At 43.9% G+C, this 23,082-nt stretch overlaps 1 protein-coding gene across 5 annotated transcripts in view; it reads left to right on the forward strand.

Annotated features, from left to right (window-relative positions):
* Positions 1 to 19,409, forward strand: part of vps13c (vacuolar protein sorting 13 homolog C) — a 64,546-nt gene extending 45,137 nt beyond the window's left edge. For 4 of the 5 annotated variants that reach the window (XM_076083202.1, XM_076083204.1, XM_076083203.1 and 1 more), the window contains 26 exons: positions 438 to 735; positions 890 to 1,279; positions 1,814 to 1,918; positions 2,722 to 2,877; positions 2,970 to 3,095; positions 3,306 to 3,439; positions 3,779 to 3,905; positions 4,558 to 4,793; positions 4,959 to 5,103; positions 5,328 to 5,468; positions 5,547 to 5,628; positions 5,871 to 5,940; positions 6,056 to 6,167; positions 6,269 to 6,382; positions 6,575 to 6,705; positions 6,912 to 6,993; positions 7,565 to 7,678; positions 8,207 to 8,282; positions 8,669 to 8,832; positions 8,910 to 8,955; positions 9,691 to 9,814; positions 12,047 to 12,161; positions 17,661 to 17,752; positions 17,849 to 17,972; positions 18,215 to 18,298; positions 18,406 to 19,409. In XM_076083202.1, coding sequence (XP_075939317.1) covers positions 438 to 735; positions 890 to 1,279; positions 1,814 to 1,918; positions 2,722 to 2,877; positions 2,970 to 3,095; positions 3,306 to 3,439; positions 3,779 to 3,905; positions 4,558 to 4,793; positions 4,959 to 5,103; positions 5,328 to 5,468; positions 5,547 to 5,628; positions 5,871 to 5,940; positions 6,056 to 6,167; positions 6,269 to 6,382; positions 6,575 to 6,705; positions 6,912 to 6,993; positions 7,565 to 7,678; positions 8,207 to 8,282; positions 8,669 to 8,832; positions 8,910 to 8,955; positions 9,691 to 9,814; positions 12,047 to 12,161; positions 17,661 to 17,752; positions 17,849 to 17,972; positions 18,215 to 18,298; positions 18,406 to 18,507 — 3,490 coding nt within the window. In that variant the 3' untranslated portion in view covers positions 18,508 to 19,409. Of the gene's footprint in view, positions 1 to 437; positions 736 to 889; positions 1,280 to 1,813; positions 1,919 to 2,721; positions 2,878 to 2,969; positions 3,096 to 3,305; positions 3,440 to 3,778; positions 3,906 to 4,557; positions 4,794 to 4,958; positions 5,104 to 5,327; positions 5,469 to 5,546; positions 5,629 to 5,870; positions 5,941 to 6,055; positions 6,168 to 6,268; positions 6,383 to 6,574; positions 6,706 to 6,911; positions 6,994 to 7,564; positions 7,679 to 8,206; positions 8,283 to 8,668; positions 8,833 to 8,909; positions 8,956 to 9,690; positions 9,815 to 12,046; positions 12,162 to 16,847; positions 17,561 to 17,660; positions 17,753 to 17,848; positions 17,973 to 18,214; positions 18,299 to 18,405 lie in introns of those variants that run through there. The other variant, XM_076083206.1, reaches the window with a different exon arrangement.
* Positions 19,410 to 23,082: the final 3,673 nt, after the last annotated feature.

Consider the following 23,082-nt stretch of genomic DNA (forward strand, 5'->3'; position numbering starts at 1 on the left):
ATGTTTTTCCACTCAAGAATCAATGAAAATGATAAAGAATCCCTCCAAAATACCCCATTAAGACTAAGAGCTTAAAGGAAGACCACAGCTAAAGTCATGGAGTGATTTGGTATAAAAAGACTTGGAGATTACTGTGAGAATTATTGACGATTGGATGGCAAGCACTTCTGTTCTGGAAATGTGCTGCCGTTGTTTTTTTCCTCCTCCAAGGGTTTTATTTTCTCTTCTCTTCACGGTTGTTCAGATGTGGTGAAAACACAAACAGGGAATGTTCAAAATCGACTTTTAGCTCCTCAAATGTTTTGGTTTTTATTCAGGAAGATTCACTTATATATACTTCTGCTTGTCAGCGGAAGTTTTGGTGCCGGTCTCTGTGGTTTTTGTAGGTGTTCAAGATATGTTGACAGTGTAGTTTTATGCACCTCCTTCCCCTCCAGATGTCAGCTGTTTGTGCGTCCAGCGGGTTGTCTGGACGCTCGGTACGGTCCGTCAACCACCTGCGTGTCGTGGAAGGAGCAGGTGCACCGCAGCTCGGAGGTGCGTTCGGTGCTGCAGTGTCCGGCGACCGACAGCGGCCTGCTGCCGCTGATGGTCAGCACGCTGGCTGTCCCCGACGACCTGCGACACATCACCAGCCACGGGGAGGAGGACTGGGACCCGGCCTACATCATCCACCTCCACCCGGTGGCCACGCTGCGCAACCTGCTGCCCTACACCGTCCGGTACATGATGGAGGTACGGCAGCTCCCACGGAGTCAGAAACATAGACGCAAGGATCTAGATTTTATCAGGGCCATGTCGATTAGGATTGGACCAGTTTGGATCCACAAACATGTATCTAATTCAGTCATCTAATCTAATGTGGTCTGATGTGGTCTCTCCTCCTCAGAGCTCAGCAGACTCCTATGAGCTTCAGGAAGGCAGCACGTCGGACCTCCTGAACGCTCGCGTCTCGGGGGAGATCATGTCGTTGGTGCTGATGAGGTATCAGGGCCGTGACTGGCACGGCCACGTGCGCATCGAGCAGGAAATGCCCGAGTTCTTGGCCACGTGTCTTGTCTGTGACTCGGACCCCAACGCAACGGTGGACGTGAGCGTTCACGTGACGAGGACAGCGAGCCGTCTTGTGCTGTCGCTCTTCAGCCCGTACTGGATCATCAACAAGACGTCTCGAGTGCTGCAGTACCGAGCCGAGGACGTCAGCGTCAAGCACCCCGCAGACTACCGCGACATCATCCTGTTCTCCTTCAGGAAGAAGAACCTCTTCAGCAAGAGCAAGGTGAGGATGACGGAGTCCCAGCATGGAGCCTGAGGAGGTCTAGATATATGAGGATGACGGAGTCCCAGCATGGAGCCTGAGGAGGTCTAGATATATGAGGATGACAGTCATCAGTTTAAACACTTTCCTGCTCTCCAGAAAGCTTTAGATTTTAACGTTCCTAGGACCTTTCCTCTAGCGACACCTGCAGGACAAACTCAATTTATTTACTTTATCTACGTTTATCATGTTGTGTCCGACAAAAAATTGTGCTTAATTTATTTCCGTTGACGCTAAACTGAATAAGACAAAATCCAGGTGAGACCCTCACCACATTCTCAGGTGTTTTTAATTTAAATCTTTTGGGTCAGGTCTTAAATGTTGTGGTGTTGTTGTTTCTTTTATCAGAAATATTGTTCTTCCCAAATTCACATGTTGTGCATCTGATTTCTTGTTTTTCACCTGAAGACTAAAACCAAACCCGGCCACATGTCATGGTGGGGAAAATGATTTTGATAACAGTGAGGTTAACTTGCTGCTGTTGTTTTGTTGCAGCTCCAGCTGTGCGTCTCCACCAGCTCCTGGTCGGACGGTTTCTCTCTGGACACGGTGGGAAGTTACGGCTGCGTTCGCTGTCCCGCCAACAACATGGACTTCCTGGTAACTAAAAAAGGCTCGATCAGCGTCTCAGATTTGAGTCATTTTGTGCAACTTAACTAACAGCGGTTTGTTTTTAGCTCCTGATGTAGAGACGTGTTTGGAAATTAGATTAGATTCAGATTAGAACCAGATTAGTCAAACCAGATTAAACAATCCCAACTCAAGGTTCACTTACTCACTTGTTATGGAGCTTTTGACCATTTCGTCTTCATCTGCAGGTTGTTGGTCGTGCTCAGAATAAACACCAGAGTAGACTAGAGTAGACTAGAGTAGACTAGAGTAGACCAGAGTAGACCAGAGTAGACTAGAGTAGACTAGAGTAGACTAGAGTAGACCAGAGTAGACCAGAGTAGACTAGAGTAGACTAGACCAGAGTAGACCAGAGTAGACCAGAGTAGACCAGAGTAGACCAGAGTAGAAGAGGCCAAGAGGAAGGTGATTTAGAGTTTGAACAATGAGCTGATTAGTCGGTTGTTTAATAGTTTGTCATTTTTGACACAAAATGCAAACGTGTATATTTTCTGGTTTTATTCTTCTTTGATATTAAACTCAATTTATTTGAGGTTTTGGACTGTCGGTCCAGTTTAACAAGACATTTAGTGTTTATAAATCAAGTTGGGTTTGAATGTGTTTTTCACTATTTGTTTACCGTTCACTGTTTGTTTTTTGGACCAAACTGATAATTGATGAATTGATAAAGTTAACAAGAATGAATCAAAAACAGCTTGGATTAATAAAAGCGGCTCTAGTTTGACTCCTTCACTCGTCTACCTCAGTATTTGCTTTGTACTTTCTGTATCCAGGTGGGCGTTAGCATCCAGATGAGCAGCTTCAACATCACCAGGATCGTCACCATGAGTCCGTTCCACACTCTGGTCAACAAGTCGTCGTACGAGCTGGAGGTGGGAGAAGTCACCAGCCAGACCTCCACCAGATGGCACTACATCTCCTCCACCGAGGTTTGTGACCGGTAGACGGTCGGCATCAGGCCGGCAGGGAGTTGTTGTTGTGTGGTTGTAATTCTGTTGTTGTTGTTGTTGTTATGTTGTAGTGCCTCCCTCTGTGGCCGGAGAACATCTCGGGGAAGTTGTGCGTCCGTGTGGTCGGATCTGAATCCACCTCCAAGTTCTTCTTCTTTAACCGGCAGGACAACGGCACCCTGCTGAGCCTCGACGTGGTCGGTGTCTGGACCAATCACATCGGCTGATTTTACTCTGAGAGCGTCGTGCATTTTCAGGGTTTTTTACGTGTGTGTGTGTGTGTGTGTGTGTGTGTGTGTGTGTGTGTGTGTGTGTGTGTGTGTGTGTGTGTGTGTGTGTGTGTGTGTGTGTGTGTGTGTGTGTGTGTGTGTGTGTGTGTGTGTGTGTGTGTGTGTGTGTGTTTTCAGTGCGGTGGGATCATCGTAGACGTCAACATCTCTGATCTCTCCACCATCATCAGCTTCAATGATTACTACGAAGGAGCAGCTCCAGCCCTGCTGCTCAACCACACACCCTGGGTCACCATCAGCTACAGGCAGAGGTCAGAGGTCAACAACATTTAGCCAACATTAAGTCCGTTTAATCAAACACAACCTGCCAAAGGTGGCCCCTCCTTCCCCTGCTCAACGACAACAGAAGCCCCGCCCCCCTGACCGTGTTATGGTTCGGGTGCATTGAAAGCCAACCCCATATTATTCTCTCTCGTTTTAGAACGAGCTTCGTCCGCTTAACGATTCCCCTCGCTATATTTGATTTTTTTTTTTAAGGCTGCCTTCAAAATATTGAGCAACAAGCACTGATTCACATCTTGCTTAAATTGGCTTATAACTTTTTTTGACAGTTTAATGAAGTCTAACTTCTCTCTTTCTCTTTTTTTCAGCGGCTCAGCGATGGTTCACGAGCTGAAACCCGGCGAGGCTCGACGGTTTGCATGGGACGACCCGGCGGGCGTCCGGACGCTCATTTGGAGCTGCATGGAAAATTCTGGAGAGCTGGACCTGCTGAAGGTCTGAAACTATGGGGTTAATTTTGTTGTTTTTTTAAAACGCAAAGAAATGTGGGTTAGCAAACCATACAACAAAAACTACTATCCCTTCCAGAAATAGGAGAAATGGGATGATCATGTTGCTCTGTCTGCTGTTTGATACCATTAGCATCAAAAAATGTATCCATTAACATGTCCGATGTCGAGTATGACGGTTCATTCTTGATCTTGGAGTCTTTGTTTGACAAAAATTCATCTTATTTATGATTTTGTGGAACTTTGAACCTTTCTGCATGACAATGAAAAGTCATTATCCAATGAGAAAGATGGTTGAAAGTTTGCAAAAAGCTATTTTTTTTGTTTTCTTATGTCAGATGTTGTGTTTGCAGCTTGTACAGAAACTACAGGTTTAGATGTACACAATGTACACACTGCAATACCAGTTATAACCAGTTAAAAACACCTCATGGTAAAAGCAGTATTTCTATGTGTGTTATATGGATTTTTTTTTACGGGAGCTACCAGTCAAATCAGTCACTAAACTCATTTGCATGGTTTATGTGGACACGATTTTTGGAGACCAGAATTTGGGTCCTCACAAACGGGGCTTTTGGTGTTAGGTCCCCACAACGATAGTAAATCAAGCTTGAGTGTGTCTGGTCTTTTTGCTACAGGACGATGTGGGTCAGTTCTCCTACGACAGCATGTCTCAGGTACACTGGGTTTCCTTCTTGGATGGACGCCAGCGGGTGCTGCTGTTCACCGAGGACGTCGGCGTGGTGACGAAGGCTCGGCAGGCCGAGGAGCTCGAGCAGTTCCAACAGGAAGTGAAGCTGTCTCTGCAAAACCTCGGACTGTCGCTGATCAACAACGCCAACCGGCAGGAGATCGCTTACGTCGGCATCACCAGGTAAACGCATCACCAGAGGGGACCGGGTCAGATATTAAGTTGAGCCCTAAAGTCACAAAGGTGGTTTTCTTTTGACCTGTTTCAGTCTTTTATTACTTATCGGTGAAACGTTTACTTGTATATGAAACACGGTATATAAATATATATTTACTTTACCGTCCACAGCTCAGGTGTGGTTTGGGAGATGAAGCCAAAGAACCGCTGGAAGCCGTTCAGTCAGAAGAACATCAACCTGCTGGAGAAAACCTACCAGAGTCATCTGAGCAGGAAGACGGAGGTGGGCTGGGTCAAACTGGAGACCAACCTGGAGGTCAGAGGTCAACACACACACACACACACACAGACTCAGTATAAACACTCATAGACTAAATATAAAGTTAGGGTCTTTCTCATTTACCGATGTTGTGCCTCCTCGATTCCTTTCCTCACACCAACATGTCGCCTCATACGTTAATCGTCTAAAACATGAGAGTTAGATTTCCAGTCGTTTGTCCAATGAGCTGAGTGAGAGCGTGTGATGTCACCGGTCCTCAGGTCAACCTAAACGCAGCCGTCATGATGATGCGTCAGCCGTGTTCCTGCCCCGTTAGGAGGAACTTCCTGTCTGGGATCCAGGTGGAGTTCAAACAGTCGCCGCACCAGCGCAGCCTGAGGGCCCAGCTGCACTGGCTGCAGGTAAACACACACACCTACACACACACACACACACACACACTCGGGTGATGTCATGACCGGTGTGGGTTCTGTCTGCAGGTGGATAACCAGCTGCCGGGTGCCATCTTCCCCATCGTCTTCCATCCTGTTCCTCCTCCGAAATCCATCGCCTTGGACTCAGGTTAGTTTTCCTCCATCTTTGAAACATTCACCTGTCAAGGTTCCGTCTTTTCTCTATTTCGTTTCCTCGCAAACCAAAACCGACCTGCAACTCACCTTAAAGTTTCCTTAGAGATGAAGAATGAAAACGTGTCATAAAGCAGAGTTTAGAATAATTGTGGGAGATGTTAACGTGTGATTGAGTTGGATCTCTGTTGCTGTTGATGAGCCGAGTCTCTTTAACTCTGAGCTCCGCCTCCACAGAGCCGAAGCCGTTCATCGACGTGTCCATCATCACCAGGTTCAACGAGCACAGCAGCGTCATGCAGTTCAAGTGAGTAACAACCACTGTTAGTCTTTCACCTGAACGGTTAGAACCTCTGGCGGTATTTGAATCCTGTAACTGACGGATTCTGATGAAGTACTGACCGTGTTGGTGTGTACTTCAGGTACGTCATGGCTCTGGTTCAGGAGATGGCGGTGAAGATCGATCAGGGTTTCCTGGGTGCCACCTTGGCTCTGTTCACCCCTGCTGCAGACCCCCAGGCCGACAGACAGAAGGTAGAGCAAGGCAGCGGGTTGATGGTTAGACTCCCTGACATACAAACGGCCCACTTCAGGTTAATGTGGTTAACATGTCTGAGCTGGTGTCTGTGTTTCAGTCGCGGCTGCTGGAGAGAGATCTGCAGCTGCTGCAGACGGAGCTGATGGAGGCGTCGCTCACCGACACGTCAGGACTCAGCTTCTTCGAACATTTCCACATCTCGCCCATCAAGGTGAGTTCAGGGTTTAAACTTCTTCTGGAAGTCTTAAAACTGTGTCCTCTGTCTCCAACATGAGTTTCATTATTTTCATCAGTCAGACACCAAATTCAACGTCATATTTCATATCTCTTTAGTTATATTTCATACCTCAGTTGGTCTCTCTTGTTATATTTCATATCTTTGTTGTTATATTTCATATCTCAGCTCCATCTCAGTTTGTCTCTGGGCTCCAGCGGTGAGGACTCGGCTCAGGAGACGGCGGCCCTTCAGTCTTTCAACCTGTTGCTGAAAAGTATCGGAGCCACGCTGACGGACGTCGATGACCTCATCTTCAAGTAAGACACTTCCTGCTTCTTTTGTTGTAAAGAGATGCATTCTGGGCCATAGAAAGACACTGCTCTAGTGTCGCCTTAAACATCAGAAACGCCTCTTTGACCTCTGCGGCCACAGGAAGAGGAATCATTTGTCAAAGTAAAAGCAGAGTTCAGTCTCCGTTTCTTCTTTCTCGTGTTTGATGTTTGTTTCTCGTCCTTGCTGTCAGACTGGCCTTCTTCCAGGTGAAGTACCAGTTTTACCGCAGAGACAAGCTGATGTGGGCCGTGGTTCGTCACTACAGTGAACAGGTAACATCTTCCTCACCTCTTCATCCTCCTGTGATGGATCTTGTTCTTGTTTAGTGGTGTTTCTATTTCTCTGTGTCCTGCTTTTACCAAATATCTAATTACAGATCAACTTATTTTACAGCGTTTTGTGTGTTCTTGTATAGTTTTAATATTTTTTCAATACGCTTAAAGCAAACAATGTCCACTTAGAGTAACTTATAATCACATTATAATGCATTTTAAAAACAATATAATGTGTTGCAACTATTAGAATTATAATACACTTGCAGAAAAAATATCAGTGAATACTACATAAGTTACTATAAAATGCTTTATAATATGTTGTAATTGTTATAAGCGATATGAATATTTATGAGTGCTTATATATGTAATTATACAGTGCTATAAAATGATGATAACTCATTTTAGTATAGCGTGCTGATTTTAAGATTAAAGATTCTTCTCGGATGTCTTCAGAAAGTGTCGGCTTGTCTCAACCATCTTTCATCAGTGAAGCTAAAGTCAGGTAGTCTAAACGATGAGAGGAGTCAAACTGTGACGAAAGACCATTGGTGTTGTTTTCTGGCTGCAGTTCCTCAAACAGATGTATGTTCTGGTTCTGGGTCTGGACGTCCTGGGGAACCCGTTTGGACTGATCCGAGGTCTGTCCGAGGGAGTGGAGGCCTTCTTCTACGAACCTTTCCAGGTAACACAACACACTGTAACATAGAAATGAGTTTTTAAATCTTAAATCAGAAGTACGTCGTTGTTTTTCCATCTTGAGGAACTCTTTATTGAACAAAATGTTGAGTGATGCTAATGTGACTAAGCTAGCTGTTAGCCCTGTGAGTAGTCACCATGTCAACAAGCTTCTGTTGTTTCACGTGGACCGGTGAACGTTTTCACAGCTGGATCAGGGCCAAGAGGACCACATGTGAAGTCATCTTATCTCATTCTTACTATTATGCAGCTAAATGTGAAATATATCTGACTGTAATCAAACCAGTGGATCCAGAAAGCATGGCAACATTTAGTTATGACTCTAGAAAGGGTCCTTGGCATTAAAGCATGCATCTGAATCTGCTTCATGAGTCATGTCCTGTCCAAAGTAGAATATATTTCAGGTTAAATATAAATATTATTAATAAACTGGACCTGGACTGGAGGTTTCTAGGAGCTGGGTGGACCTGCAAAGACCTGCTTTAATGAACCGACTGCTGTGTGTGTTCCTCAGGGAGCCGTTCAGGGTCCCGAGGAGTTTGCTGAAGGTTTGGTGATCGGAGTCCGCAGCCTGTTGGGTCACACAGTCGGTAAGAAACCAGAATCTTCTGTTATGTGTCTGGAGTTTAGTTCATGTGGTGACGGAGGAGTCGCTTCATTTTTCTTCATGTCTTTGGACTGAAACTTTTTATTGAGCTGTGGAAACTTCAAAGGAAACAACAAATTAAAAAAGTAAATAAATGTGGAGATGTGGAGTTCGAGAGAAGCAGATGCTGCTCATCTTCTTTGCAGGCTACGTTAGCTGCTACTAGCGTAGCACACTACAATCTACCACACAGTTGTCAGAGGGAGAGGTGCTTTGTGGGTAATGTAAGCACCAGCTTTTGACCTGGAAGAAGAATGACTTCGCTGTTTTTTCATTAAACTTTCATAAATATACATTTTTTTACCGCTTCCTCCTCCGGCTGTCCTGCAGGTGGCGCTGCAGGTATGGTTTCCAGGATCACGGGTTCGGTGGGTAAAGGTCTGGCAGCCATCACCATGGACAAAGAGTACCAGCAGAAACGACGAGAGGAGATTAACCGACCGCCCAAAGACTTTGGAGAGAGTCTGGCTAAAGGAGGAAAAGGACTGCTGAAGGTCCTCAGAGACTCAAAGTGACACCAGTAACAGTCTATCAGCTGATGTGAGGTCAGTAACACTTTGTGTCTCCACAGGGACTCGTGGGGGGAGTGACGGGCATCGTCACCAAACCCGTGGAGGGTGAGTACTCAGATATATATATATATATATATATATATATATATATACATATACATATATATATAAAATACATAAACATCTAGATATCATCACGCCAAGTCAATGTATTACAGAGTAGTTATAGTTAACTCTGACATAATAATAATGATAATTAATGGCTTTAAAACGGCGTCAACAGACGATTGATGGTTCGACTGTAACGTTTGTTGTTGCATCTCTCTCACTCATTACATAATGATAACTTTTCTGTTCAATTTTGTTTATTTGCAATTAACGTGTTTGTAAAAAAAGATTTAAAAACAACATTATTGATCAAAGTATCAGGAAAACAAATAAATAATTTGCACAATTTCAAAAACTACGCTATCAAACTATAAAATATTATCACAGTGCAGGAAGAGGCAGAAAACCCAGCAGGCTTATCTGAAGCCTCCACTATATAATAACACAAAATATTACTACGTAATGTTGATGACAAAGGATTTTAACAAGATATAATATAATACATAACAATACATTATCAACAACAATAAAAGAAAGAACATGTGATTGTGTGTGAGTGTAAGCGTAGGCTTGGTGTAACTTCATATTATAATGATTAAATATTGATATAATTAAATCAATAGCACAGGTTTATAAATACATATGTATAGATATGTAATATATAGCAGATATTCTGTTCAGACCTGCAGTAGAACCACAGTAGAACCTGCTGGTGACTTTGTGTGTCCGTAGGAGCGAAGAAGGAGGGAGCGGCGGGTTTCTTTAAGGGCATCGGTAAAGGTTTGGTGGGCGTGGTGGCTCGGCCGACGGGCGGCATCGTGGACATGGCCAGCAGCACCTTCCAGGGCATCCAGAGGTACGCAGCGCTTCACACAACTCTTTAAGTGATGAGTCTTAATGAACTTCCTGTGTCGTCTGTGTGCTTCACAACGTGTTCGCTGTCTCCTCTGTTCTTCTTCTTCTTGTCTGCTCACTAATTTTCACGTTCTGCTTTTGTTTTCTGTCTGGTGTCGTTGTTTCATGGAGTTTTGTTCTTTTTTTTTCGTGGGTTTTTTGTTGTGTGAGTATTTCACCTTGAGCACGTTAAAGCTGAGCTCCTTCTCCACTGCTCATGTAGAGTAATTACACTCACTGTGTGAGAGGTTCAGGGCCAGTTTACTGTAGTAGGAGATGAGAGAGCTGAAGGAGAAGAGCTTCAGCGTGCAGCAGTATTCTTGCATGTTTGTTGTCATCCTGCAGCAGACAGACGGTAAGTCTCTGCATCGTGTCACAAACACAAACTTCATCCATCGTGTCCTGAAACCGATTCATGCTCTCATCGTCCATCGCTCTTAACACTGCTCCGAGCCCTGCCCCCTCTGGAAGCCCCACCCCCCTCCTCTGCTTGCTGCGGCATCGTGAGTTGAGAGGCCACGCCCCTGAGGAGAGTCACCTGACACTTGAATTAAATCCTAAAGTTCACAAAAAGTTCACATATCCGTCATGTCCACCGGCTCGAAGAATTCTGAAACGTGAGCAGGAAGTAGTCAGAGCTCACCGACGGAGAACAGCGTTTGTACTGACGCGTTTGTACGGACGCGTTCATACTGACGCGTTTGTACAGACGCGTTTATACGGAGCCCCGCTGCTCTCTTAGAAACATTTGCGTGTTTTCCATTTTACCGCCACCCGAAAAGTTGAATCAACCAATCAGCTTGAAGCGCAGGTTCACGCGATGAGTCGACGTTTCTGCTCCTCTGAGATTTACCCATAACACCCTGCTCTGTGTAGGTCCACTCAGTTTTTCATGTAAACATGATTCCAGCATCACCTGGTCTCTCCTCAGGGATTGGCTGACTGAATGATCACATGGTTCTGCCTGAGTTTGGAAACTTTCTGGTAAACACGATGACTCAGGGAAATAATAACAGCTGCAGTTTGTTTGTTTGTTTGTTTCTCACACAGAGATTAGCTTAAAGCTGCATGAGAGAGTACTTTTACATATTTTGGGGTACAATACCAAAAATATACATTTAACTTTGTGTAAATGCTACTATATACATGCAAGTACATTTAATAAATACATCTAAGTACTTGTAAATACAAGTAAATATCTGAAAATACATGTAATACTAATCAACACATGCAAGTTTAACTTGTAGTATACTTGTAGAGATCTGTAATATTAGTAAATATTTGAAATAGAAATAGAATAACAAAATACTGTAAGAACATGTAAATAGCAGTCAATACTCCTGAAAATGTGTAAATAAGAGTAAATACTAGTCAATACTACTACATTTGTAAGTACATCTATATTGTAGTAAATATTTAGAAATACTAATGAGCACTTGTAAATTAGTGTAAATATGTGTTCAGATGTGTAAATACATGCAAATATATATATTAGTTAACACAATTGGATATATAGTATAATACTTGTAATTACTTGTAAATACATTCAAACACAGATACATAAGTCTAAAGTTGTATACACTCTAGTAAATTGTTGGAGGTACAAATAAATAAATATTATTAACATAAAATATTATTACTGTAAATACTTCCTTAGTCATTCTGCAATATAATATTACAGCTATGACATCATCATGTCACCAACAACTAAACTTGATCTCATGGATCATTTGAGATAAAACATTAATATTTTAGTAAATCAGTCGTTGCCTGGACAACCTGCTTCTGTCCCTAAAACATTTCCCAGCTGCCTCAGTGATCATCTCCCCCCCCCCCCCCCGTCACGTCACGTGACCTCCTTGAGTTCTTGATAACCTGTTGATCGTTACTGTTTCATGCTGTCCCTGTAGAGGTCATGAAAGGTGAGACGGAAGCTAACAGCATCGTGTGCACTGAACGTGAAACCTGCTTTGCTTTGATTTATTTACAATGATTGATAATAAATCAGCTGCTGAACTCTGAGGAGCTTCTTTTTAAACTGAAATGTGTCACTCAGAGTGAAAGATATTAACTTTTTCTGATCTGTTCTCAATATGTTTAGTGTCTGTTTCAGACAATGATATGATCAATATTTTCTTATGATAGATTTGGACTTTAATGTGATTCCACTGTAAACTTGTGTGTGTGATGTCAGAGTGGCGGAGTCGACAGAGGAAGTGACCAAACTGCGTCCGGTGCGTCTGATCAGGGAGGACGGGATCATCCGACCGTACGACCTCATGGAGTCGCAGGGTTTCGACCTTTTTCAGGTTTGATCACTTTCCCTCTTTTACTCTGTTTCGACAACACCATGATGTCACTTCCTGAGAGGAAACAGCTGCAATCTCTCACTCTGTGCGTCAGTCAGGTGCTCGGTCTAAAAAACGGCCGCATTGTGAGTCGATATAACATGAGATAGTATCAGTTAATGTGTTCACCTTTTGGGGAAATTTAATTTTTAATCAAAAACACACCACCATTAAATAAAAGTGTGTTATCTTAGTAGTCCATTGTATAGTAGTTAGGTTGGGGTAAAGTAGTTTGGGTACAGTAGTCTGGTCAGGGTACAGTAGTTGGTGTACAGTTGTCAGGTTGGGGTACAATAGTTGGGGTACAATAGTTGGGGTACAGTAGTCAGGGTACAATAGTTGGGGTATAGTAGTCAGGGTACAATAGTTGGGGTACAATAGCTGGGGTAGAGTAGTCGGATCAGGGTACAGTATCTGGGGTACAGTTGTTAGGTTGTAAGTTGGGGTACAGTAGTCGGGGTACAGTAGTTGGGGTACAGTAGTTGGGGTACAGTAGTCGGGGTACAGTAGTCGGGGTACAGTAGTTTGGGTACAGTAGTCGGGGTAGAGTAGTCGGGGTAGAGTAGTTGGGGGACAGTAGTCAGGGCACAATAGTTGGGGTACAGTAGTCAGGGTACAATAGTTGGGGTACAGTAGTCAGGGTACAATAGTTGGGGTATAGTAGTCGGGGTACAATAGTTGGGGTACAATAGCTGGGGTAGAGTAGTCGGATCAGGGTACAGTATCTGGTGTACAGTTAGGTTGTAGGTTGGAGTACACTAGTCAGGGTACAGTAGTTGGGGTACAGTGGGGGACAATATTTGGGATAGAGTAGTTGGGGACAATAGTTGGGGTACAGTAGTTGGGGTACAATAGTTGGGGTACAATAGTTGGGGTACAGTAGTTGGGGACAATATTTGGATAGAGTAGTCGGGGTAGAGTAGTCGGGGTAGAGTAGTTGGGGGACAGCAGTTGGGATATAGTAGTTGGATGACCATAGTTGGGATACAGTAGTTGGGGGGACAATAGTTGGGGTACAATAGTTGGGGTACAGTAGTTGGGGACAATATTTGGATAGAGTAGTCGGGGTAGAGTAGTCGGGGTAGAGTAGTTGGGGGACAGCAGTTGGGATATAGTAGTTGGATGACCATAGTTGGGATACAGTAGTTGGGGGGACAATAGTTGGGGGACAATAGTTGGGGTACAGTAGTTGGGGTACAGTAGTTGGGATAGAGTAGTTGGGGTACAGTAGTTGGGATAGAGTAGTTGGGGTACAGTAGTTGGGGTACAGTAGTTGGGGTACAGTAGTTGGATGACCATAGTTGGGATACAGTAGTTGGGGGTACAGTAGTTGGGGGACAGTAGTTGGGGGACAGCAGTTGGGATAGAGTAGTTGGGGGACAGTAGTTGGGATATAGTAGTTGGGGGACAGTAGTTGGGATATAGTAGTTGGGGGACAGCAGTTGGGATACAGTAGTTGGGGGACAGTAGTTGGGGTAGAGTAGTTGGGGGACAGTAGTTGGGATATAGTAGTTGGGGGACAGTAGTTGGGATATAGTAGTTGGAGGACCATAGTTTGGATACAATAGTTGGGGGACAATAGTTGGGGGACAATAGTTGGAGTACAGTAGTCGGGGTACAATAGTTGGGGGTATAGTAGTCAGGGTACAATAGTTGGGGTACAATAGCTGGGGAGTAGTCGGATCAGGGTACAGTATCTGGGGTACAGTTGTTAGGTTGTAGGTTGGAGTACAGTAGTCGGGGTACAGTAGTCGGGTACAGTAGTCGGGGTACAGTAGTCGGGGTACAATAGTGGGGTTAGAGTAGTTGGGATAGAGTAGTTGGGGGACAATATTTGGGATAGAGCAGTTTGGGTACAGTAGTCAGGGTACAGTAGTTGGGGTAGAGTAGTCCGGGTAGATTAGTTGGGATAGAGTAGTTGGGGGACAATAGTTGGGGTACAGTAGTCAGGGTACAATAGTTGGGGTATAGTAGTCAGGGTACAATAGCTGGGGTAGAGTAGTTGGATCAGGGTACAGTATCTGGTGTACGGTTGTTAGGTTGGAGTACACTAGTCAGGGTACAGTAGTTGGGGTACAGTGGGGGACAATATTTGGGATAGAGTAGTTGGGGTACAGTAGTCGGGGGACAGCAGTTGGGATATAGTAGTTGGGGTACAGTAGTTGGGGGACAGTAGTTGGGATAGAGTAGTTGGGATAGAGTAGTTGGGATAGAGTAGTTGGGGTACAGTAGTTGGGGTAGAGTAGTTGGGGGACAGTAGTTGGGATATAGTAGTTGGAGGACCATAGTTGGGATATAGTAGTTGGGGGACAGTAGTTGGAGGACCATAGTTGGGATATAGTAGTTGGGGGACAATAGTTGGGGTACAGTAGTTGGGGGACAATAGTTGGGGTACAGTAGTTGGGGGACAATAGTTGGGGTACAGTAGTTGGGGTACAGTATTTGGGGTACAGTAGTTGGGATACCGTAGTTGGGATACCGTAGTTGGGGTCCAGTAGTTGGGGTCCAGTAGTTGGGGTCCAGTAGTTGTGGTCCAGTAGTCGGGGTACAGTAGTTGGGGGACAGCAGTTGGGATATAGTAGTTGGATGACTATAGTTGGGATACAGTAGTTGGGGGGACAATAGTTGGGGGACAATAGTTGGGGTACAGTAGTTGGGGTACAGTAGTTGGGGTACAGTAGTTGGATGACCATAGTTGGGATACAGTAGTTGGGGGTACAGTAGTTGGGGGACAGTAGTTGGGGGACAGCAGTTGGGATAGAGTAGTTGGATGACCATAGTTGGGATACAGTAGTTGGGGGACAGTAGTTGGGGTAGAGTAGTTGGGGGACAGTAGTTGGGGGACAGTAATTGGGATATAGTAGTTGGGATATAGTAGTTGGGGGACAATAGTTGGGGGACAGTAGTTGGGGGACAATAGTTGGAGTACAGTAGTCGGGGTACAATAGTTGGGGGTATAGTAGTCAGGGTACAATAGTTGGGGTACAATAGCTGGGGTAGAGTAGTCGGATCAGGGTACAGTATCTGGGGTACAGTTGTTAGGTTGTAGGTTGGAGTACAGTAGTCGGGGTACAGTAGTCGGGTACAGTAGTCGGGGTACAATAGTGGGGATAGAGTAGTTGGGATAGAGTAGTTGGGGGACAATATTTGGGATAGAGCAGTTTGGGTACAGTAGTCAGGGTACAGTAGTTGGGGTAGAGTAGTCCGGGTAGATTAGTTGGGATAGAGTAGTTGGGGGACAATAGTTGGGGTACAGTAGTCAGGGTACAATAGTTGGGGTATAGTAGTCAGGGTACAATAGCTGGGGTAGAGTAGTTGGATCAGGGTACAGTATCTGGTGTACAGTTGTTAGGTTGGAGTACACTAGTCAGGGTACAGTAGTTGGGGTACAGTGGGGGACAATATTTGGGATAGAGTAGTTGGGGTACAGTAGTCGGGGTAGAGTAGTTGGGGGACAGCAGTTGGGATATAGTAGTTGGGGTACAGTAGTTGGGGTACAGTAGTTGGGGTACAGTAGTTGGGGTACAGTAGTTGGGGGACAGTAGTTGGGATAGAGTAGTTGGGATAGAGTAGTTGGGATACAATAGTTGGGGTACAGTAGTTGGGATAGAGTAGTTGGGATAGAGTAGTTGGGATAGAGTAGTCGGGGTACAGTAGTTGGAGTACAGTAGTTGGAGTACAGTAGTTGGGGTACAGTAGTTGGGGTACAGTAGTTGGGGTAGAGTAGTTGGGGGACAGTAGTTGGGATATAGTAGTTGGAGGACCATAGTTGGGATATAGTAGTTGGGGGACAGTAGTTGGAGGACCATAGTTGGGATATAGTAGTTGGGGGACAATAGTTGGGGTACAGTAGTTGGGGTACAGTAGTTGGGGTACAATAGTTGGGGTACAGTAGTTGGGATACCATAGTTGGGATACCGTAGTTGGGGTCCAGTAGTTGGGGTCCAGTAGTTGTGGTACAGTAGTCGGGGTACAGTAGTTGGGGTACAGTAGTTGGGGTACAGTAGTCGGGATGGAGTAGTCAGGGTACAATAGTTGAGGTACAGTAGTTGGTACAATAGTTGGGGTACAATAGCTGGGTAGAGTAGTCGGATCAGGGTACAGTATCTGGGGTACAGTTGTTAGGTTGGAGTACATTAGTCGGGGTACAGTAGTGGGGTACAATAGTCGGGGTACAGTAGTCGGGATAGAGTAGTTGGGCTTCAGTAGTTAGGGTACAGTAGTTGGGTTAGGGAACAGTATTCAGGGTATGTTGGTGGTTGGGGCACAGTAATTAGTGTGCAGTAATTAGGTCTGGGTACAGTTCTCAGATGCAGTGGTCAGGGTACAGTAGTTGGGGTTAGGTAGTCAGGTTGTGGTATAGTACTTGTGGTATAGTACTTGTGGTTCAGTAATCAGGATACAGGACCGTCGTCAGGGTCAGAGTGTCAAGACAAGGTTGGTGCGTGTTTCCCTTTAAGAGCGAGTGTGTTATAAAAACCATGATAACATTATAATAAAAATAATACACAATAACAATAAGGTCAGTTTCTGCAGAGCATCCCCTTTAAAAAACCAAGAATGTATCTTCTTCGATTTTTCTTATTTCTGCCTTTAATTTGTTTCTTCTTCTTCTGTTTCTTCTTCTTGTGTTTGTGTCACATGCAGCCTGATGAGGAATAAACAGGGTTTGAGTGGATCAACTTTATCATTCAAGTGCTTTTATAGACGATAAACTAAATTCATTCAGTCTCAGAAAGGTTCAATGATTCATCCTGTAAATAATAATCCACTCATATTGTTAATTACACATTAATCTATAAATATTGTGCTGAGATCATTCAGGATTCTATGCATGCACAAACTGTTATATATACATATTTATATATTTGTGTGTATATATATATATATATATTTATATATATATATATATATATATAACTAAATATATATATATATGTGTATATATATATATATAAATATATATTTATTTATATATATATATATATGTATATCTCATATTGAAGTAGTTTCTTTAATTTCTGTTCATGACCGTTATAAATATAAATAACAGTTTGTATAATAGTCTTTTGTTTATAACTATTCATAATTTAATTATCCAAAATAAGAAATTATTTTGATATGAAAGCTGTGATTGTTTTATCTCCAGTAGATCTTCTCAATACTTTTGTAAAACGTTGTAGCATCACATTATGCGTTCATTCTAAACTTGTACATATAAATATATATGATATGTAATATTTCTGTCTTTGTGATGACGTGTTCTTTGTATAAGTCAGTCTGAACTGCATGAACTCTGCTTTGTGTTGAGCTTTAATGTCTGTTAATAAAACGACTTCCTTCTTCACACTTTCACTCTCTTTGGTGTTGAAACTGGTTTTATTTCCAATGTGAGAAGCCTCCAGAGAGACAGACGTGTCCTCTCTCACTCAGTGGACTCACGTCTGTTTGTCTCTGCAGCGCTCACAGATCAAACGGCTGGAGGGGGAAGTGTTCAGAGATCACTGTCTGTATCCCGGACATCGAAAGACCAACATCATCGTCACCAACAGGTCCACATCCTCACAAATACTCTGTGTGTTGTTGTTCTACGCTGTTGTTCATTGTTTGTTGTTGTTGTTGTTGTTGTTGTTGTTGTTGTTGTGTAGGAGGGTTTTGTGCGTGAAGGAGATCGACTTCGTGGGTCACTTCAACAGGGAGTGGGAGTGTTTGTTTGAGAACTTCTACCGACCTCCAGCTGTGACGGGATCAGAGCTGAAGATCTACTGCAAGGTACCGTCTGTCTGTCTGTCTGTCTTACTGTCTCTCTGTCTGTCTGTCTCCCTGTCTGTCTGTCTGTCTCTCTGTCTGTCTGTCTGTCTCCCTGTCTGTCTGTCTGTCTCCCTGTCTGTCTGTCTGTCTGTCTGTCTCCCTGTTTCCCTGTCTGTCTGTCGGTCTCTGTCTGTCTCACTGTCTCCCTGTCTGTCTGTCTGTCTCACTGTCTGTCTGTCTGTCTCACTGTCTGTCTGTTTCAGGAGCAGCAGATGTTGAAGTTGCCAAAGAGAGACGGTCAGGAGTCTGTGAGGAACGTTCAGCTCCGAGACACAAACACTGCTCAGGTAAGTTAATAATATTAATAACAATAATAACACACAGAGCACTAAACACTACTGAGCATGTGCAGTGAGACCTTTATGTTTCACCTGGTTACCGTGGTTCTCTACAGAAGTTGCAGGCGGCCATATCAGATGCTCAGGTGGCGCAGCAGCAGCACCGCATGGCGAGACAGAAGTCGCAGCGCTTCCTCAAGGCCAACAAGAAACAGTGATGTCACCTCCTGTTCACTGCTGATCTTTATTACTTATGAGATGCAAAGGAAATATTCATATAAACATGTGTTATTCAGCGGTGGAGATGAATTTTAGTTTCTTTGTTTAAACTTCCTGTCCGTCAGTTGGAATCCATCCAAAGAGCTGAATCCGCAGGGGTTGTGGGTTTGATTTCCACTGGATGCTCTTATTTTGAAGGTGGAGTTGTCCAAAGGGCTGGGTCAGCTGGGGTTTGGGTTTGTTTTCAACTGGATGCTCTTATTTTGAAGGTATACAAAGTCACTGCTGTGAGGCATTCTGGGTAAAAATCTTTCAACAAATGGTGGCTGGAGTCATGTGACTGTTATTGAATGTAATGTTTCTAATCAATCTAATCAATCATCCTGTTTATAATTACTTAAATCTAAGTTCTAAACATTAATGTGGAGACGAGTTGAGTTATCTTTATTTTTATTTTGATATATTTTTATTTTATTTTAATAGGAGTCTCTTCAGTTTGAGGGTTTGGGGTATTTTGTCCCTGCTGTTTGCCTGCAGGCTGCACTGTCTCATGTGTGAAGATGAAGCCATAAAAACATGTTGCACTAAACAAATATAGTAATCTAGTTGTTGATAATGATGAAGATGAAGAATGTTTGCTGGAGTTTATCTTCAGAGAAATAAACAAAAATTTCACCAAAAAGAGAATAAAAGACTTGGAAGATTTAGACAATCTGACTGTTCAGTTTGATTCCTTCCTTCTGTCATCGATCGATGAATCCAAGGATACCCGAGGATATAATAGTTTACATGTTCGCTTGTATTTTTATCGTCTGAAATCTGTTTTTTTTCTTCATTTTCATGTTGAACTTAAAATGAATAAGATGATGTATAACCTGAATAAATGTCTATAAAGATAAAATGACGTCTGCTGGACTGGTTTTTTCAGCTTTAATATCCGAGTGAGACGTCACCAGTTGTATTCACAGAACATCTTCGGGTTTAAAGGGACAGTCACACATTAACGTTGGTGAATATTTACCCATTTACTTCCATTCTATGTGAGCAGGAATAAAACCATCTCTGCTGTTATGGATAGTTTTGATTTATTGATTAGTTGATTGAATCTTTATTAAGTGTTTTAAAGTAGCTTGTGTTTGTGTTGTTGAGTCCTCTGGAACTCTAACGTCTCTCAGAATGAATTAATACAAAATCATAAAGTATTATAGTTTGGACAGACAGACGTATATATAGAGAGAGAGACAGACATATATATATATATATAGAGAGAGAGAGAGACATATATATATATATATATATATATATATATATATATATATATATATATATATATATATATATATATATAGAGAGAGACAGACATATATATATAGAGAGAGAGACAGACATATATATATATATATATATATATATATATATAGAGAGAGAGAGAGACAGACATATATATAGAGAGAGAGACAGACATATATATATAGAGAGAGAGACAGACATATATATAGAGAGAGAGAGACAGACATATATATAGAGAGACAGACAGACATATATATAGAGAGAGAGACAGACATATATATATAGAGAGAGAGAGACAGACATATATATATATATAGAGAGAGAGACAGACATATATATATATAGAGAGAGAGAGAGACAGACATATATATATAGAGAGAGACAGACAGACATATATATATATATAGAGAGAGAGAGACAGACATATATATAGAGAGAGAGACAGACATATATATATATATAGAGAGAGAGACAGACATATATATATATAGAGAGAGAGACAGACATATATATATATATATAGAGAGAGAGACAGACATATATATATATAGAGAGAGAGACAGACATATATATATAGAGAGAGACAGACATATATATATAGAGAGAGAGACAGACATATATATATATATAGAGAGAGAGACAGACATATATATATAGAGAGAGAGACAGACATATATATAGAGAGAGAGACAGACATATATATATAGAGAGAGAGAGACAGACATATATATATAGAGAGAGAGACAGACATATATATATATATAGAGAGAGAGAGACAGACATATATATATAGAGAGAGACAGACATATATATATATAGAGAGAGAGACAGACATATATATATATATATAGAGAGAGAGAGAGACAGACATATATATATATAGAGAGAGAGACAGACATATATATATATAGAGAGAGAGAGACAGACATATATATATATAGAGAGAGAGACAGACATATATATATATATAGAGAGAGAGACAGACATATATATATATAGAGACAGACATATATATATATAGAGAGAGAGAGAGACAGACATATATATATATAGAGAGAGACAGACATATATATATAGAGAGACTGTCACAGCTCTGTCACTTCTATCCACCTTTCACTCACCTAATTAGTTCATTCAGGGCACCTGCCAGTCACACTCACCTCATCAGCTCATTACTCTCACCTGCTCACTCTGCCTCTTCACTATTTAAACCCCTGCCTCAGACACACTCACTGCCAGATCGTTCTTTGCATTCATGCTCAACTTTCCCGCACTCACCCTTGGACTGATTCCCTGTTGCCGACCCTGCCTATCCTGGACTACCTCGCCTTGCCTCTGCCCTGGTAACTTACTCAGCCCTTCTGTCCTTGACCACGAGAAACCTGTCGGATTCTTCCAGAGAATCTTCTGCCTGTCGTGTGTTGCAAATAAAGAACTCAAATCATACCAGTCCTGGTGTTGTCGTACTGCTCCTGGGTCCTAACTACACCCGTTACAGTACGATCTGGCCACATCATGGATCCAGCAGACGGCACCACGGCATGGACCCGGCTCGAGGCGATCGAGGAGACGATGCAACGAACCGAGACCATGGTGGTCACCAACACCGCCGAGGTTCACCACAACCTGGCGAATCAGAACCAGATGCTCCTCACGTTGATTGACCAGGTACGACAACTCACGGCAGTCGCAGTTCCGACCAACGCGACGGCGTCGCCGCCACTTGCTCCGGTTCACTCGGGAATGGATCCAGCAGTAACCACGGCGGTCTCAGAGCCCCGGGTGGGGGAGCCCGAACGTTACGCTGGGGATCCTGAGGGTTGCAACGCATTCCTGACGAACTGTTCCATCCTGTTTGCGTTGCAGCCCCGCACCTTCGCGTCAGAGGACGCCAGGGTGGCGTTCACCATCAACCACCTGACTGGGAGAGCTCGTCTGTGGGGAACAGCGGAATGGGATCGTCGGACTCCTGCCTGTGCTTCCTTCCAGTCCTTCTCCGCCGAACTACGCAAGGTTTTCGTACTGGTGTCCAGAGGACCGGACGTCACCGGAGGGCTAATGGGGCTCCAGCAGGGCCACCGATCGGTCACGGACTACGCCATTGATTTCCGGACTCAGGCACGATTAAGCTCTTGGAACATGGACGCCCAGTGTGACGCGTATCTTCTCGGATTAGCGGATTACGTCAAGGATGAACTCATCGCGTTCGAGCTACCCACATCCCTGGACGGACTTATCGAGGCAACCTCCAGAGTGGATCGCCGCATCCAGGTCAGGCGGCTGACAAGGCGCCGGGAACAGTCAAGCCAGGCGGGTCATGTGTGCTCACAATTGCCCGTTAACAGCCCGGGCTCGCCAGTAAAGAAGGAAGTACTGGTGAGCCGAGCAGTTTCCCGATCCTCCGCCTGTCAACGGCCACTTTTCCACGCCCAACTACTGTTAAACGGGGGCTCCCATACTATTTCCACTTTCCTGGATTCTGGAGCAGACGCATCTATTATGGACGAGGACCTCTGTACACAGTTGGGGATCGACCGGATACCTCTTCCCCAGGCTGTTCCAGCCAGCGCCCTGGACGGTCATCTTCTGGGCACAGTGACTCATCAAACCGTTCCGGTACACATGCTGCTGTCCGGCAACCATCATGAGACCATCAGCTTCCACATCTTGCAAACCCCTCGCATCCCCCTCATTCTGGGATACCCCTGGCTGCGTCGACATAATCCACACATCGACTGGACTACGGGGGCTTTTCGGGGTTGGAGCCAGTCCTGTCATCTAGTCTGCCTGAAGCAAGCTGCTGTTCCACGAGGTGCCGCGCTCACCAATTCCACCCCTGAACTTACGGGGGTTCCTGTGGAATACTTGGACTTTAGGGAGGTGTTCAACAAGTCCAAGGCCATGTCTCTGCCTCCCCACCGTCCGTATGATTGTGCCATCGACCTCCATCCTGGTATGTTCCCACCTAAGGGGCGCCTGTATTCCCTGTCTGCTCCTGAAAGAGAAGCGATGGACAATTATATTAACGACTCCCTGGCTTCCGGTATCATACGCCCCTTGTCCTCTCCTGCAGGGGCTGGATTTTTCTTTGTGGAGAAGAAGGACAAGACTCTCAGACCCTGCATCGACTACCGGGGCTTAAATGAAATCACGATTAAGAACCGGTACCCCTTGCCACTCATCGCAACGGCCTTCGAGCTACTTCAAGGAGCCACCATCTTCTCCAAGCTTGACCTCCGCAACGCCTATCACCTGGTCCGGATCAGAGAAGGGGATGAGTGGAA

This window comes from Anarhichas minor, unplaced genomic scaffold (assembly GCF_050575085.1).
Source record: "Anarhichas minor isolate MPS153535 unplaced genomic scaffold, ASM5057508v1 ptg000123l, whole genome shotgun sequence".
Classification (NCBI taxonomy): Eukaryota; Metazoa; Chordata; class Actinopteri; order Perciformes; family Anarhichadidae; genus Anarhichas; species Anarhichas minor.